Source organism: Salvia miltiorrhiza, chromosome 5 (assembly GCF_028751815.1).
Source record: "Salvia miltiorrhiza cultivar Shanhuang (shh) chromosome 5, IMPLAD_Smil_shh, whole genome shotgun sequence".
NCBI lineage: Eukaryota > Viridiplantae > Streptophyta > Magnoliopsida > Lamiales > Lamiaceae > Salvia > Salvia miltiorrhiza.
Window position 1 is genome coordinate 43231940 of NC_080391.1, and position 19150 is coordinate 43251089.

Below are 19150 nucleotides of genomic sequence, written 5' to 3' on the forward strand. Positions count from 1 at the left end.
TATAAATAAATAAGAATGAATGAGGATTGAAGAAAATTAGAATGAAGTGATTATACGATTGTTGATGATAGGTTCGAAATTAGATATATAGAAATTTGTTGATTAAAAATTTAGAAAAAATAAGAATGAATGAGAATTGAGGAAAATTAGAATAGAGTGGTTCTATTACGCCACGTAGGATAGAGCTTATTATAACATTTAGTTGAAGAATATCTTTTCTAAAAAATGAATTGACATTTGAATTGATTGCTTTTCGTGGATTAATTTATTGGTATACTTTATTTAAGTTTTAGTCACACTTGGAACAATCTCAATTAAGTGGGTATAAGGATTCCTATTCTGGATGCCATCATTTTATTAAGTTAAAATTTTCAAGTGAATGAGAATTGAGGAAAATTAGAATGAAGTGATTATACGATGCCACGTCGAATAAGATTTATTTTGCTATAATATATGTAGGATTTATAATTAAATAGATATGTTGGATTTATCTAATAGTTTTATACAATTATTTAATAGTACATATTTTATCTAATAGTTTATACGATTATTTAATAGTATAGAATTTATCTATAAATTTATATGATTATTTAATAGTTTTTAAATGTAAAAATTGATTAGAAATGTATAAATAAATAAGAATGAATGAGAATTGAGGAAAATTAGAATGAAGTGATTATACGATTGTTGATGATAGGTTCGAAATTAGATATATAGAAATTTGTTGATTAAAAATTTAGAAAAAATAAGAATGAATGAGAATTGAGGAAAATTAGAATATAGTGATTCTATTACGCCACGTAGAATAGAGCTTATTATAATATTTAGTTGAAGAATATCTTTGCTAAAAAATGAATTGACATTTGAATTGATTGCTTTTCGTGGATTTATTTATTGGTATACTTTATTTAAGTTTTAGTCACACTTGGAACAATCTCAATTAAGTGGGTATAAGGATTCCTATTCTGGATGCCATCATTTTATTAAGTTAAAATTTTCAAGTGAATGAGAATTGAGGAAAATTATAATGAAGTGATTATACGATGCCACGTCGAATAAGATTTATTTTGCTATAATATATGTAGGATTTATAATTAAAGAGATATGTTGGATTTATCTAATAGTTTTATACAATTATTTAATAGTACAGATTTGACTAATAGTTTTATACGATTATTTAATAGTATAGAATTTATCTATAAATTTATATTATTATTTAATTGTTTTTAAATGTAAAAATTGATTAAAAATGTAAAAATTGATTAAAAATGTATAAATAAATAAGAATGAATGAGAATTGAGGAAAATTAGAATGAAGTGATTATACGATTGTTGATGACAGGTTCGAAGTTAGATATATAGAAATTTGTTGATTAAAAATTTAGAAAAAATAAGAATGAATGAGAATTGAGGAAAATTATAATAGAATTTTGCTATAATATATATAAATTTATAGATAAATAAGAATGAATGAGAATTGAGGAAAATTAGAATGAAGTGATTATACGATTATTATTAAATTGAGGTTTATTATAAAAGAAAAAGAAAAAAATCCCTTGAGAGCACAAAACGCAGACTAAGGGCACGAAACTCGAAAAGAGATCGTTAAGCTAAGAATCCTGAAGACACTAGCAATCCCATAACTCAGGATAGTCGTCCATCTCATCTGACCAACGTCTATTTACTATATTATTCATTGCCCTCATGCTATCACTATTGCTACAATCAACTACAAAGTCCCTCGGCTTGTAGCTCATTTCACCCGCATTCCTGAGACGACCTTTTATGCTACCTTCCGGAACCGCTTGCATCGGCTCCTTTCCCATGCCCTTTCTCGTGCCCTTTGGGCGGCCACGTCCCCGCTTGGTCGTCTTGTCCGAGAGCATTTGCATCCCCTGATTAACCTGCTCTTCTAACCGACTAATTCGACTAGCAATATTGTCCGGGCCAAGAGCAGACAAATCCTTGTTACCTTCATGCGAAACACTCCCTCTTTTGTCCAAAGTTGGGTCACGTTCGAGATCAACAACTGTGTCGTCCATAATCGGGCTGTTCAAACCCGCGCCATTCGGAGCCTCCATCTCCAAAGTTTCCTCCACATCCGACTCCTCCTCGTTAATGACTAAGTCACTATCTTTAATAATCACATCTTTAACCCCCTGAACCGGAACCAGGATTTTTTCCAACAAATCCAGGCCAGATAAATGAACCCCGAAAGACGTTCCAGAAATAGGATCAACGCCCATATCCAAAACAGTCTCCGCATTATTCTCCAAGTCAAGAGCCTGAAATGCGTTCCGCGTCTCAACAGCCTCTTTCTCAAGAACCTGAACAACAATATGTTTTTTTACCGCCTGTTCGGTAACCTTTGACCAAGCCGCAACAGGTTTAGCAGCCATGTGAGCTTTAGGCTTAACCTTCTTGCTCTTGTTTTCATTATCAGTAGCAGACTCGATCAAAGCTTCTTTACTGTCCTGGCTGTCCTTCCGCTTAAGCTTTGTACACTTTTCCACCTGATGTCCAGTGATGCGGCAATTCGAGCAAAAGAAAGGCAATTGTTCATAGCTAAACTCGACATAGAAAGGATGTTCACAATCTATAAGCATCGATTCCTGCAATGGCTGAGCGAGATCCACTTCAATTAGCACACGAATGAAATGGCCGACCTCTCCATGAGTTGATACACCATCAATTTTTATTGGAAAACCAATAATTCTAGCAATTGCTGTTATTACCTCAGGATCCCAAAACTCATTCGGAAGGTAATAAATCCGAACCCAAACTTGACAAATAGAAGAGACTTCCTTGTAGGGATTGAAACATGGAACCCAATCGCGGAGGCGAATGGAACCCGCAGCCAGATCCCAAACAATTTTAGCTTTCGCAAGTTTTTTATCTTCAAGATTAGAGAATTTCATGGTGAAAAAACCCTTACCCAGAGTGAGAAGCTTCCACTCTGATTGAATACCCCACAAATTGTTGAGTTCAAGCTTCAACTGATGTGTCGTCTGTGGCTTGCTTCCTTTCCGTAGTAATACCCTTCCAATAACAGAGAATTCGAATTCAGCAATACGTTTTTGATACATCTGTTTCGGAATGGTGAGAGAGAACCCATCAGCGAGTTTCTCAGCCTTAAGAGCTGAGAATTTATGTGCTGGTAAATCTGGAGGTCGATCAACCCGTTGTTGCATGATCGAGGCGTATGAAACCCTACCCTCTGGTGGCGGCTGCTTTGTGAAGTTAGGCACCGAAGCTGTTCCTTTAGACGGAATTGTAGAGGTAGTTCCAGATCCTGATTGATTATCCGAAACCTCGACAAGTTTCAAATTCCCCTGCTCCAAATCCCTCGGCTGTTGATAAAAGTTGTTTGAGATTTGTGGCAGGCGAAGGCTATCAGGTTTCTCAGGAAATCCACGGGCTCCTGAAGCAGTCGGCGATAGAGATGAAGCAGTTCTCTTAGCGGCGCCGGAGAGCGGCGTCGGCGAAAGAACCATGGCTGATCTCAGACGAAGACGGCCTTCCGGAGGCGGAGCTGATTTGGAGATGCTGCTCCGCCGTTGCCCGGTGGCCGTGAGAATCAGATCAGAGGTGGACTGGCGCCGGCGTCGATAGATGAGCACCGGCCTCACCGGTTCCGGCGTGCGGCGAGCAACGCCGGGGTGGTGGCTTGCAACGTAGTCAACTCCCAGCTGGTGGCATCATCTTTCGCCGCGCTGCTGCTGCTGAAGCACCGGTCGCCGCGCTGATGCTCTGCACCGGTCGTCGTTCTGCAAGTCGCCGCTGCTGCTCTGCCGGTCGCCGCGCTGCAAGTCCCGCTGCTGCTGGATCTGCCGGTCGCCGCTCTGCTAGTCGCTGCTGCTGCTGTCTGCCGGTCGCCGCTGCTGCTGGTCTGCAAGCTTCAGGAGTAGTTCGCCGGTCGCCGCTGCTGCTCGATCTGCCGGTCGCCGCTGCTGCCGATCTTAAAGTTGTTCTTGCATCGGCTGAAAGAGGACTCAACGATGGCGGCTTGGTCAAAGTTTCTCACTTGTATTTCATAGAGGTATCTGAAGTGATTATACGATGCTACTTATGATATGATTTATTTTGCTATAATGTAAAAATTGATTAGAAATATATAAATAAATAAGAATGAATGAGAATTGAAGAAAATTAGAATGGAGTGATAATAATTAAATAGATATGTTGGATTTATCTAATAGTTTTATACAATTATTTAATAGTACAGATTTTATCTAATAGTTTTATACGATTATTTAATAGTATAGAATTTATCTATAAATTTATATGATTATTTAATAGTTTTTAAATGTAAAAATTGATTAGAAATGTATAAATAAATAAGAATGAATGAGAATTGAGAAAAATTAGAATAGAGTGATTCTATTACGCCACGTAGGATAGAGTTTATTTTACTTATATATATATATATATATATATATATATATATATATATATATAGGGGAGGGCTAAAATAAGAGCATTTCTTAAGATATAAAATAAGAATCATTTTCAGCTCTTAGATCATCAAGATCTACGGTTGATTCCTAATTCTGTTTGATGGATTTATGGTCCTGAGTTCAAATCCCAAAGATAGCAAAAATTTATTTTTCACAATTCATACATTTTTACAGCGAATTCATACGTGTTCTACATAAAATTCATACATTAAAAATTGCTCTTATTTCTTATTTTAAGATGTGCTCTCACGGTAGCCCACCCCTATATATATATATATATATATATATATATATATATATATATAATAGCAAAATAAATCATATCCTACGTGGCGCCGTATAATCACTCTATTTTAATTTTCTTCAATTTTCATTCATTCTTATTTTTTTTTCTAAATTTTTAATCAATTTCCATATCTAAAAAAGATTTATATTTGTATTTTATTTTATTATATAATAGTTTAAGTTTATCACATCATACTGACAATTTAATATGTATATATATAATACATTTATATATAGATGTATTTACTTAAAGGGAAAAGTATCAAATAAGCCCCTGTCATGGTGGCCCTTTTCACGTCTGGCCCCCTATAGTTGAAGGGGTATCAACTAAACCCCTGAACTAATTAAAATCGAATAATTTCACCCCTTGTCCTAACGCCTAGTCTAACGCCGTCTGTGTAATTTAATTTTTTTTTTTGGGCCCCTATCCCCTATGACAGCCTACTGCCTCCTCCGCCGCCACAAACTGCCGGCGTAGATCCTCTAGTGCAAATGCAGGTAACACAATTTGGTTGCGGGAGATTCCTGATGGGGCTGAAATTCTGCCACAGCATATGCGACGTGCTCGGCGCGGCGCAGTTCCTCAACGTGGTCGGAGAAATGGCTAGAGGGGCTGAGGCACCGAGCACCGCGCCAGAGTGGTGCTGGAATTTCCTCCCACGATCGCCGCCATCAGCGCCACTCCCCCTAGCTATTCTCGTCCCGGACTACCAGCTGGAGCCGACCATAATCGATGTATCCATTGATGAAATCAAGAAGCTGAAATAGGAATTCCAACAGCGGAGCGGGAAGAGGTGCTCCACATTCGAGATGGTGGCGGCAATACTGTGGCGGCAGCGCACAGAGGCGATCGGACTGGACGAAGAGACGGAGGTGAAGCTGGTGTTCTTCGCGAACTGCAGGCATGTGGTGGAGCCGCCGCTGCCGGAGGGGTTCTACGGCAACTGTTTCTTCCCCGTGAGCGTGAGCGCGAGGAGCGGCGAGGTGGTGGCGAAGAACGTGTACGAGGTGGTGGAGGTGATCAAGGAGGGGAAGGCACGGCTGGCGGAGGAGTTTGGGAAGTGGGCGAGGGGGGAGATGGGAGACCCATTCGCGCCGCCGCTGGGAAGGCTGGGGTTCATGGAGGTGGACTACGGCTGGGGGAAGCCATAAAAAAAAAAAAACACCACGACAGACAGCGTTAAACTAGGCGTTAGGGCAAGGGGTGAAATTATTCGATTTTAATTAGTTCAGGGGTTTAGTTGATACCCCTTCGACTATAGGGGCTAGACGTGAAAAGGGCCACCACGACAAGGGCTTATTTGATACTTTTCCCTTACTTAAATAATTAACTATATATATATATATATATATATATATATATATATATATATATATATATACTCCCTCCGTCCATAAAGAAGAGTCCCATTTGGGGTTCGGCACGGGTTTTTATAAACTTCATCAAATGAATATTTATATAAAAATGTATTTCTATTATCACAATCTACATTTAATTGGCGAAAGTGATTAAGATTAATATTATTTCAAATATTGTATTACTAATTTAATTTGATCATATCAAATTAATTAAAGAAATAATTTATATATAAACTATTTCATATGTTATAGTAATAAAAATAATTATAAATAATGACATAAAATAAATTCGACGGGTTAGACGCTAGTATCAGAGTACGTAATATTATAATATACAAAGCTTAAATGAGAATCCAATCTCATCTATATTATACTTTAGGATATCAATTTATCATATCTGGGGAATGAAAAATTACAACTTTTGCACACAAATTAAATGAAAGTTATATTGCTCATACTTATATTATAGAAAATTAGTTCTAAATGTAACTTCAATAGCACACTAGATCGTTTTACTAGGAAAATACAATTCTAACGATAATCAACTCATTTAGCATATGTAGTATATAAAAGTGTTACTTGGAGGGTTTTCTTTAAGTGGTTGGCATTATTAAGCATCTAAGGGTAGACGTATTTTTTTATTTTTAAAATATATACTCCATCCGTCCCTGAAATAAGTTCATCTTTTTTCTTTTTGGGACGTCCCCCAAAATAAGTTCCTCTTTCTTTCTTTCCATTTTTGGACAACTACCCCACCACTAATAATACTTTATTTATTCTTACTTTTCACTTTTTCACCACTCCCATTACTAATTATAACATTTTTTTCACATTTTCACCACTCTCAATACTAACTATAAGGCCATCCACTATGGTTCAAAAAAAATGGATAGTTGTTGACGTGGAAAGGAGAGAACCATAGTGGGCGTGAGTATTTGGGGTAGCAAAATTCCAAAGATAGCAAATTTGCTACCTTGGTAGCAGTTCAGGCGGTGGGCCCCCAAGGCAAAGAAGGCACGCGCGTTTGGCGTTAAATCGCTGGTAGCGCGCACAGCTGGAGCGCGTGCATTGCACGCGCCCGCTGTGCGCCTGCGATTGACGGACCGGGCTGGCCCACTTCTTTTCTCTTGTTTTCGTCCGTTTTCTATATATATTGTTTTTCATTTTTCCCATCATTTTCCTATTTGTTTTCCTTCCATTTTCCAACTCTTTTCAATCAAACAAATAAATTTGTCAGAGATTGACATATCTATTCATCTATATTTGATGTGATGATACGAAGCTACTATTATATTTGATGTGATGGTACAAAGCTACTACAGTTTTAACGTTTCAATGGGTTGAAAGGGCATATTTAATAAGGGTATTTTTTTCCCTATATATATCTTCATGTATCATATGATTCTTACCCCAAAATTACTCTTCATCTTATTTATCATATTTAGTTCTTCTCCAAAAAATTTAGAAACATCATGAGTGGATTTCCAAATTGGTTTGATCCATATGGATCAAATTCAATTTCACAAAATTCAAGTTCTCCTTCACAAAATTGCAACGATCCTTCTCAAAATTCCGGCATTCGCCCTCCAAATTTCTCTTGGCCAAATATGTCTAATCCTCAAATATATCCCAACAATCCCATGAGTCAATCAGCCCCTTCATTTCAATTTTCATCCCAAGTGCATCCATCTCAGGGATTTCAGCCATACGGATATCCTCAACAATGGTATCCCCCTCCAGGATTTTTCCCACAAGGATATCCTTCACAGGGGTTTATGTTTTCTGACTCTTCTAGGAGGACCAGTGTAGATGGAAGTGGTACTGATGGAGGCACACCATCTTCAGGAAAGGCAGTTCAAGGTTTGAAGAATATAAATCTCTCTGTTGAGCCTTCATCCGACGACGACGAAGAGAATACCAACATGCGCCGTGTGTTTTATTCAGATGCGGAGTGTGAAGTTCTTGCGCAATGTTACATCGATATTAGCATCGATTCAGTTGTTGAAAACGAGCAAAAGATGGACAAAATGTGGAAACGCATTGCGAAAGCCTACAATGAAAATCACCCTGCCAACACTCCAAACAGAAAGTTTAAATAGCTGAAGGCTCATTTCTACAAGATGCAGAAACAGGTGAAATGGTTTTCTGAATGTTACAATAGGATTGCAAACATCTGGAAGAGCGGTGCAAATGATGCTGATATTATGGAGATGACACAAACATAATACAAGCAGCATCACTGTCGCAGCCCGATTCCCGACGCTAGTAATAGTGGGGTACGAGTATCGATACGACTATTTTTAAAAGGATAAAAGATAAGATGAATAGGTCAAACATCAAGCGGAAGCTCGCATGAAAAACTGCTAAGGAAAACTCCATAAATCAACTCCAAGGGTATAAACGTCAACTTCGTCATAACTTCGTAATTATCAGGAATTTCAAGAACAAAAACAAAGCGGGTATAGTTCATTTTTCATAAGGAATCATAATATTCAGAGTATCGCAGCAAAAGGCGAATCGATTATATGTATGAAGACATATAACCGCGAGTACATTGCTTGATTCAAAAGAAAACAAAGTATCTCATTCATCAAGACTTTATCGACAAAAAGGAAATGCGATAAAGTAAATACATCAGCTAAACAAATCCCCACCAGCACCAGACCATTCTCGCTCCTCGCTTAGCCTGCACATTTAGAAATACATGCAGGGCGTGAGTACATAATACTCAGTGGGCAAACGCCGAAAAACAAGAAAGGTGCTCTTAGAGCTATAGGTTTGAAACTTGCCACATCTCAGCAATACACAGGAATAAAGTTTATCGTAAAAGAAACTGTGTAAGCAGTTTTAATAAACATGACATCATAAAGAAACGACTGCAGTCAAAGATCTCAACATGTATGCACCACATCTACAACACAACAATATCAAAGGTACTGAGAAGTAGGCCTCCCTCTCAAGTACCGTGACCGGCCGACCCGAAGACGGCTCGCAGTCACCTCTGTGCACAAAATCCCGCTTGTGGCAGGACCGAATTCGTCTCATCAGTAGAGGGTAACACACAAGTCATTATCAGCAAAAATCGGCAAGTCAAACAGTTCTTAAACATCATTTATCTCAAAACATTTGATAAACTCATAACATCATCAAATCATTTTAGAAAGCTCGTATGATAAAAGAATACTCAAAATATTGCCCACCTGACAAACTTAGCTTACTCTCGTAGTACTTGGGCGATCTTACCTCCGTCCTCTGCTCGTATCTTCGGATGTCACAACGTTGGAGTGGTTCATGGAATAAGATAAACCTCAGTTAGAAACTCATTTACTAAAACCAAACTCGTCTCAAACTATAACTTCTCACTCAACGTCTATTTACCCAATAAAACTCAATCCCTAGGTATACTCAACTTCTAAGGATTCACAAGTCCTACTCTCGACTTAACACTCAACTCAGATCAAACTCATAGCAATCAAGCAATTAAACAAGCATAAACACATAAGCATATCACATGTCACAAACAAACTTCATTCTGCACTGACACGACTTCAAAACCTCACCAGACTCGGTAAAGAACTCCACTGGAGTCGTAACCTATACCAAATGAAACCTCTTTGAGTCTAGTTGCATTAAAAAAAAAAGTAGGATTAAAAACTCCAAGTATTTTAGGAGATATGACTGTTTTACTACAGTCTACCATATTCGGTAGTTTTGAGCAATCGAAAACTTTGAATTTTGAAAAATAGCAAACGTTTTCGAAAAGGTCTGAAATTTGGTGGGTACTTATCTAAGACACTCATGTCTTAACAATAAACATTTGGGCTCCAAAACGTTATGGAAAGATACTGGAAAAGGTGACTCTATTGGCTACTCACCGAACATTTCGGCAGAGCGTAGCAGTTTTGGTTTTCCATTTTATAAAAATAGTAAACGAACTCAAAATCAAACTCATAGCAATCAAGCAATTAAACAAGCATAAACACATAAGCATATCACATGTCACAAACAAACTTCATTCTGCACTGACACGACTTCAAAACCTCACCAGACTCGGTAAAGAACTCCACTGGAGTCGTAACCTATACCAAATGAAACCTCTTTGAGTCTAGTTGCATTAAAAAAAAAGTAGGATTAAAAACTCCAAGTATTTTAGGAGATATGACTGTTTTACTACAGTCTACCATATTCGGTAGTTTTGAGCAATCGAAAACTTTGAATTTTGAAAAATAGCAAACGTTTTCGAAAAGGTCTGAAATTTGGTGGGTACTTATCTAAGACACTCATGTCTTAACAATAAACATTTGGGCTCCAAAACGTTATGGAAAGATACTGGAAAAGGTGACTCTATTGGCTACTCACCGAACATTTTGGCAGAGCGTAGCAGTTTTGGTTTTCCATTTTATAAAAATAGTAAACGAACTCAAAATGATATGAAATTTTATCGATGTGCTCAAGACTCTCAAATATACTTACCATAAAATTTTCATAGTGTTTGGGTAACACAAACCCCTCGAAAACAGTAGGTCAGTGCGTCATGAAAATGACTCCGACCTCAATCACACAAGCAAACATGCTCAACTCAACATTCCTTCAAAGCAAACTCATCAAAGCTCATTTTAAACACTTAGAGCACTCAAAAACATTCAAGCACAACATAATACTCATCATAACTCAATTTGACTCTCCTCCTACATCTTAGACTCAAATCTCAAGGAAAACGTTTCAACGAACGCATCATTTCAATTCTCTTCTCATTTTCATGCTCAAAATTTTCTCAATCATTCATAAATGACCTCATACATCATATAACTCATTATATACACATAGATCCTCTTTAATCATACAAACTAAACTAAGTCCAAATTTTACTTAGCCAACAAAAGACCTAATCAAACATAATTAGACACTAATATCATGCTCAATTACATATATCTTAAGCCAATATCACTTAAATAACACATAGGCAAAAAGTCCTAATTTTTATTAAACTAAACTCTTTGAAATTTTATAAACACATATGAAACCTTAATCTAATCATAGATCTATCAATTTTAACCATTTAAACTCACATATAAACCATCAATTTACAATTTATGGCATAGATACACATATCCCTAATTTTATTAAACTAACTCACATCAAATTCATCAATTGACATCATATACTCAATCTACTCCATCAATCATCATCATAGACATCTCATATACTCACTCTCATCATCAGTTCATCATTTAAACCATCAACTCACAAATTCCCAATTTTGGGTAAACTAAACTCAATCAACTTTCACATTTCTACGCATAGCCTTTCACAACAAACATCAATCATCACCAACATCACATAGATCTCATTTTTTTCACCCCAAATCAAGGAAAGAAAAGGAAATTTTTTTGAAGGGTAGAGACCCATGATTTTCGAAAATTTCAAGAACAAAGGGAGGGGGTGATTTCTTGCTTCAATCTTCCAATAATACTCACATATAACATCATACAAGTTAGTTCTATGGATTTGAAGATCACTTACCCAAACTTACACCAAATATCAAACTTTCTCTTTCTAGCTTTGAACTCAAACTTCAAGGATCTTCTTGGATTCAAGTAGATAGAAGGTGTTTAGGTAAGATTTAGAAGGTGATTCATGCGTTTGGTGTGATTTTGTGAAGCTTCGAAGGTTTCATCAATGGTTGACAATGGTGGAAAGTGAGAGTTGAGGGAGAGAGAGAGAGCTCGAAAATGGGTGGAGGGAGAGAGAGAAATATTTTGCAAGATTTGTGAGGATTTGGTTGATCTTTGAGAGATTTGAAGATCTTAGCAAATATTTGGCATTAAATGCCTTGTTCTCTCTCTAATCTCTACACTCTCTCAAGCAATCCACTTGGCAAGTAGGTAATTAAGCACATGCTCAAAGGGATAAAATAATAAGGTGAGAAGGGTGATTAAATAATAACCATAATAATTATGGAAATATTACTCATTAATAAAATACCATAGCATAATTATTCATGTGCCCAAAATAAAATAATTATAGCACTAATATTAGTGCACTCACTCAATTATAATATTCCTCATCATAGGAAAAATAATTTGAAAATATTTTGTTTGGAAAAATTTCTATAAACCGGCATTCTTTGATTTCTCGGTAAAAATAAACCGCAATTGCTTTGGAAACTTAATCAAAATTCCAAGTGCTAATCTCTCAAATAAAAATCATAATAATTTGCTCATAAGACACGTAACAAAAATCACATAGTCAACTAGTCACGTAAATTTACATAATATCACGTCAAAGCAGTCGGCAAACACAGACAAACTAGACGTCTCTCAGACTGACTCTTTTCATCAAGGGTTCTCACTCTTTCTTTCTCGACTCTATTTCCAACTCATTATTCCTATTTTGTTAATAGGACAGTCAATCTCTGATAACTCGGTATCCGGTAACTCTATTCCCGGTAGTCAGAAATAAAATAAAATCTCAACTCAATTCAATCAGCATCTCTAACTCAACTCATTTCTCAAATCTCATCACTCTAAATCTATCATTGGTTTATTCACTCATATCTCTATTTAAAAGACAATCTGTCATATCTGGTCATAAAAAAAAATCTAGCATCTCGAAATCTCAGTACTCTCAATAGTGTTAAGACATTATTTCTAAATAGGGAAAAGTACGGGGCGTTACAATCACGGTACAAAAGGTTTTAAATATGTTGGAGTTTAGAAACTGTTGAAAGAAGTTCCCAAGTTTGCCGAGGTGCAAGAAAATGTTTAAGCATCCAAGAGAACCAAAAATACAGAAGGAGGCGCCTACACATCATCTTCTACAGCTGAAGAAACTCCCACGAGTCGCCCAATGGGGCATAAAGCGGCAAAGAGAAAGGAGAAGGGGAAGGGGGAAAAAGATGACCTCGATGCACTGCGTGAAGTTGCTAAAGAACATTAAACCAATGCAGCAAAATACATACATATAATGGAAGAAAATACGCTTATAAAAAAAATGAACAACTTCTAAAAAAGGAGGAACAACGTCTGAAGGAGGAGAGACAACGTCTAAAAGAGTATGAACTCGTAATGAAGGACACATCAGGGATGATAGAAATGCAGCTTTACTTGCACAAAAAACAATGCGAGAAGATACTGAAAAAATGGAAAGATGATTATTAGTTGTGTTATCTTGTATCCACTAGGATTTGTTTTCAATTCTGTAACTGTGTTGTGTGTAATCGTTAAATTTATCTTTCAATAAAATGTACTTGTTTCAATAATAGTTGATTTCTCGAAGGGTCATATTAATTTCCAAAGTAACCGTTGCCTTCTCGAAAGGTCATATTAATTTAGAAAGTAACCGTTGCCTTCTCCAACGGTCATATTAATTTAGAAAGTAACTGTTGCCTTCTCCAACGGTTACCTCTTAGTTATTATAAATATATGTACCATATACTTCATTCTCATCATCTACGAAGAACAATTCTCTCATATCCAATATATATCTTCTTAACATCAAAACAAACGACTTATGTCTTCATCTTCTTCTGAATATGATGTTGAAGAAACAACTGCATCTGCAGCTGTAGCTGAAGCTGAAGCCTTTATGGAAGAGTACATGCGCCAATACATGGAGGATGATAGTATCCATCAACATGTGCTTCAAGCAATATCGTCAAACACACCTCACACGAGAAGATATGTGCAAAGAGATCGGGAAGGAGCACACGAGCGACTCATGCGGGATTATTTTGATGATAATCCAACATGGGGTCCCAATGTATTTCGGCGGCATTTTCGGATGCGAAAAGAGTTATTCACTCGCATAGTGAATGCTTTGGAAGCCCACAACACATGGTTTCAACAAAGACCCGATGCCACAGGGAAGAAAGGTTTCACGCCACTACAAAAATGCACGAATGCGGTTAGACAGTTGGCATATGGTGGCCCAGCTGATCACTACGATGAGTACCTGTGGGTTTCTGAAACAACAGGGTACGAGTGCATGCGCCACTTCTGCCGAGGTGTTATTGAGGTTTTCGGTGGACACTACTTGAGGCGGCCAACCGTTGATGACTGTCAGCGCTTGATGGAGATGCACGAGCAGAGGCATGGCTTTCTTGGAATGCTCGGGAGTCTTGATTGTATGCACTGGACATGGAAAAATTGCCCAGTAGCATGGAAAGGCCAATTCACCCGTGGCGATCATGGAGTCCCAACAATTATGCTTGAGGCGGTTGCATCTCAAGATTTGTGGATCTGGCATGCTTTTTTTGGAGTTGCAGGGTCCAACAATAATATAAACGTGCTTAATCAGTCTACACTATTCAACGACGTTCTACAAGGGCAAGTGCCTTCCATCCCATTCACAGTAAATGGCACGCAATATGCCCATGGATACTACTTTATAGACGGTATATATCCTGAGTGGACAACTTTTGTCAAGAGCTTCCAACATCCTCAAGATCCAAAAAGAAGGAAGTTCAAGGAAATGCAAGAAGCTGCGAGGAAGGATGTAGAACGTGCGTTTGGGATTCTCCAAGCTCGTTGGGCAATGATTAGAGGTCCGAGTCGCCTCTGGTATAAAGAAAACATCACTGACATTATGTATGCTTGCATTATTTTACATAATATGATAATTAAAGATGAAGGGGAAATGGCAAGCCAATGGGTTGAAGACGAACCAAGCACGTCGAGCAACAATATTGCAGGGGAAATAAATCGTGGTTCGGTAGGAGGATTCAACGAGTACCTCAGAAGGGGTGCTAGAGTACGTGACAAAACAATACATCACCAACTTCGATCCGATCTGGTTGAGCACGTGTGGGCGCGATTCGGCGATGATTAGTGTCATAATTAATTTTTTTTGAGTTTGTCATCATTTGGTATTTAAATTAAGATGTTGTGTGTATTTGTGTTTTTAATTTTAGTTGTGTGTTGTAAGCAATTAATTTTCAATAAAATGTGCGTTTGAATTTTAATTTTTGTTAGCATAATTATATTAATTTTAAAATTCTATGTTATCATTCAAATAAAATAATTTATTCGTACAATTATATTAATTTCAAAATTAAATTATATTATTTAAATAAATTAATTTAATCATATAATCATATTAATTTTATTAAAATAAAATATAATACAAAATTAAATACACAAATATATATATATATATATATATATATATATATATATAGGAATGAGATCGTGTAGATCCCTATGCTTATAATAGATCCGTAGATCCAAATCTAGACCACACATTTATGACATGTGGCGCATCAAGATGGTGACACGTGGCAAGGAGTTTCCAAGCATTTCAAGGCAAAATATGAAGAGGGGTAAAATTGGAATGTAATTTTCGGATTTAATAATTAAAAAATATATATATATTTTAGATTTTCTCAAAATAGATATATTCTAGATGCATATAGTTTCCCACGATGATGCATAAAATTTTCACATGAAATGCATAACTTTGAACAGAAAAATGCATTTGATTTTTACAGTTTTGGTATTTTCACCACCCCACCCCGCACCACCCCCCAACCCACCCCACACCACCCCCCAACCCTCCCCATTACCACCCCCCAAAATAGTCATGTTTCACATGCATATAAAATCAAACAAAAGTGCATAAAGATTTTACATAAAAATGCATTAAATTATACAAAAAATGCATTTCGTTTTAATAAATCTGGTATTTTCGCCACCCCACCCCTGCCCCACCCCCCACCCCCCACGCAATTTTTTTTTTTTAAAAACTGATTTTCTGACCACTGACCCTCCATCCCCCACCCTCCCCCCTCAATTTTTTTTTTTAAAAACTGATTTTCTGATTGTTGAGTCGCTGACCCACCCCCCCCCCCATTTTTTTTTAATTTTTTTAAAAACTGATTTTCTGACCGCTAACCCCCCACCCACCCTCCAGCCCAAAAAAAATTGTATATTTTTTCAAAAAATGTAATGCATTTTTGTGTGAAAGTATATGCATTTTTGTGTGAAAGTATATGCATTTCTGTGCGAAAGTATATGCATGTAAAACATGTAAATTTTTTATGCATGTAAAAATAAGTTTTTCACAAATTTTTTTTTTTTGGGGGGTGGGGTGTGGGGGTAGGTGGGTGGGGGGTCAGTGGTCAGAAAATCAGTTTTTGAGAAAATAAAAAAATATTTTTTTTTGGTGGGGTGGGGGGGTGTGTGGGTGGGGGGGTCAGTGGTCAGAAAATCAGTTTTTGAGAAAATAAAAAAAATAATAAAAAAAAAATTTGGTGGGGGGTGGGTGGGTGGGAGGGTGGGGGGTAGGGGTGGGTCAGTGGTCAGAAACCAGTTTTTTTTTTTAAAAAAAAAATTGGGGGGGGGGTGGGTGGGGGGTGGGGGGGAAGGGGTGGGTGGGGGTGGAGTTCTGGGGTGGGGTGGGGTTCAGGGGTGTGGGGGGTGGGGTTGGGGTGGGGTGAAATATTATGCATTTTTATATGAAACTTATGCATTTTTATATGAAAGTTCATGCATTCTCGTATGAAACTTTGTGCATCTAAAATATACCTATTTTGAGAAAATCTAATTTTTTTTTTATTTCGAAAATTACATTCCAATTTTACCCCTCTCCAGATTTTGCCTTGAAATGTCTTGCCACTTGTCACCATCTTGATGCGCTACATGTCATAAATGTGTGGTCTAGATTTGGATCTACGGATCTATTATAAGCTTGGATACTACCGTAACCCAACCCTATATATATATATATGGTGGTAAAGTAATAATGATAGTGGGGTCCATGAATAGTTAAAAGTGAGGTAGTGCTATAGTGGAGAAAATATGAGGTAGTTGAAAAAGGAGGTAGTAGTAGATGAGGTGGCACACATGTGGCATCCACTATGGGTAGCACCATAGTGGATGGCCTAACATATTTTTCTTCACTATCAATACACTTTACCACTTTTCCTTAAAACCCGTGCCGTCCCCAAAGAGAAACTTATTTTGGGGACGGAGGGAGTATTATTTATTATATAATATAATTATTTAAGTAATAAATTATAATCAATAGATTATGTAATTATATTATACTCCCTCCGTCCCAATATTCAAGTCCCGTATTCCTTTTTGGGCCGTCCCAATATTCAAGTTCCCTTTCCTTTTTTAGCATTAATTATCATACAATTAATAGATTTAATTATGTCTCTCTCTCCTCTCACAAACCAACCCCTCTCTCTCTCCTCACTTCTCTCTTCTCTCTCAAATCGTCATCTCCCCCCTCTCTCCTCAAATCGTCCACCTTCCCTCCGCCCTCTTCCTCCCCTGCCTCGCCGCCCGTTTTCCGGCGACCAGGGCTCTGCCCTCTCCTGGCGTCGGCGAGGCGCCGCCGCCTCCTATCTCTCCACCGCCTCAACCCTCTGCATCCACCGCCTCAACCCTCTGATCTCCTCCGCCTCCACCGACTCCCTCTCCCATACACATCCGCGCAGCCAGCCGCCGCCCGTTTTTCTAGCGGCGGCACCGCCCTCTGCAAAGGGCGAAACCCTATCTCTCTTTATGTACTCTGCCTTCCACCGCCTCTCTCTCTCTACTCCTTTCCTCGAAGGCGGTGCGGCGGCACGACGGCAGTATAGAGGGTTGCAGATTAGGGAGGTTTATTCCCAGCTCTGTTGCAGATTTGGGGAGAAATGGTGGCCTTGCCGGCAGATTTGGGGAGATTTGGTTGTAGATTTGGGTTGCAGATTTGGTTAGGGATTTTGGTTGCAGATTTGGTGCGGTGGATTTCTGAGCTTGATTTTGCAGATTTGGGGGAAAATAGTGGCCTTGCCGGCAGTGCCGATGATGCTGGAGTTGGTGGAGCTGGAGCGATTACAGCCAGTGGAGGAAGTGGCGGTGGTGACGGCCGGCTGTAAATTGGGGAAGTCGGTGGCGGTGGAATTTGTGGAACTGGAGGAGGAGCTTATGATTTCTGGCGGCCGATGGAATTTGGGGAAGAAGGTGACGGCCGGCTTCTGATTTCTGGCGGTGGAACAGCTGGTCCACTTTTCTCTTGTAGCATTATTAGTTAATTTAATTAAGAAATAAAATATCATTAATTAAAGCACTAATTATGTGGTCCCTACTATTTTTACATCTACTTTAACTCTCCTAAATACCCGTGCCCAAATGAAAGGGGACTTCAATATTGGGACGGAGGGAGTATGAAACAATTCTTATCTATCAAACGTGACGAACTTTCTTAAAAGTAACCTTATTTTGAATATAAACTTGTTAAAAGACTATTTCCCATTTTATTTTTTATAGTTCTCTATTTAAAATAATAATTAAAAATTATTATATATTTATCTTTTTATTCTATACTTCATAATCTTCAAATTAAATTAAATTTGTAATAAATCAACAATTCCATTCAAGTAAATCTGGAAGAATAAACACATAACTCAAATCGTAATATGAAAATATTTATAGTCCCCTATCATAATATGATAATGAAACACGTTTATGTAAACCCTGCAAAGAATTGTATGGCCCTCAACTCAAAAATTATGAGAACCACATTAAAAGAACTACCGATTAATTATTTGTGACAGAATCTCCTTTCAAGAAAAAGTCCTTGACGTCATCTAATTATACTGCCATAGGCTTCTTATTTGATTGATACTTGCGCAGGCGCGTCGGAGCTCTTCCTCTGTAGCTAAAGGTGAATTAGAAGCTTTTAGTACGTAACAAGAACATGATCCACTTGTTGATGTGAAACATCTTATCATACCCAAACACCATTTGAATTGAACTTGTAAAAGTGCAGGCCATAACAAAATTCATGATCAATCATACTACTAAAATGGATTCCTTTTCAATTTAATACAAAGCATCAACAAAACGAGACACTCGAGAAAATATAAGCCGAATGCACTATACTTAACCCGAATCTCATGATTAATTGATAGTTATTTTCATGTGGTTCTCAAACTTTTGAGTTGGGAGCACAGTTCTTTGCAGGGTTTATATCTGCATAACATGTTTATTATATCACAAAAACTTATATGCGCGCCGTTCAAACCGTGCGCTCACAGAATGCGCGCGGGTCTGGGTCGG

The 19150-nt window shown here is 37.7% G+C and overlaps 1 protein-coding gene and 1 long non-coding RNA gene across 2 annotated transcripts; one reads left to right on the forward strand and one right to left on the reverse strand.

Moving 5' to 3' along the window:
* Window positions 1-8561: 8561 nt before the first annotated feature.
* Window positions 8562-11874, reverse strand: LOC131024655 (uncharacterized). Its single transcript, XR_009101969.1, has 3 exons — window positions 11625-11874; window positions 9302-9363; window positions 8562-8787 (listed from the first exon to the last, which is right to left on the reverse strand). It is a non-coding gene; the product is annotated as an uncharacterized LOC131024655 (long non-coding RNA).
* Window positions 11875-13613: 1739 nt separating this feature from the next.
* Window positions 13614-18070, forward strand: LOC131025960 (uncharacterized). The gene is made up of 2 exons (XM_057955740.1): window positions 13614-14852; window positions 17858-18070. Exons 1-2 carry the CDS (start codon window positions 13614-13616, stop codon window positions 18068-18070), a joined length of 1452 nt encoding a protein of 483 aa, XP_057811723.1.
* The last annotated feature ends 1080 nt before the right edge of the window (window positions 18071-19150 follow it).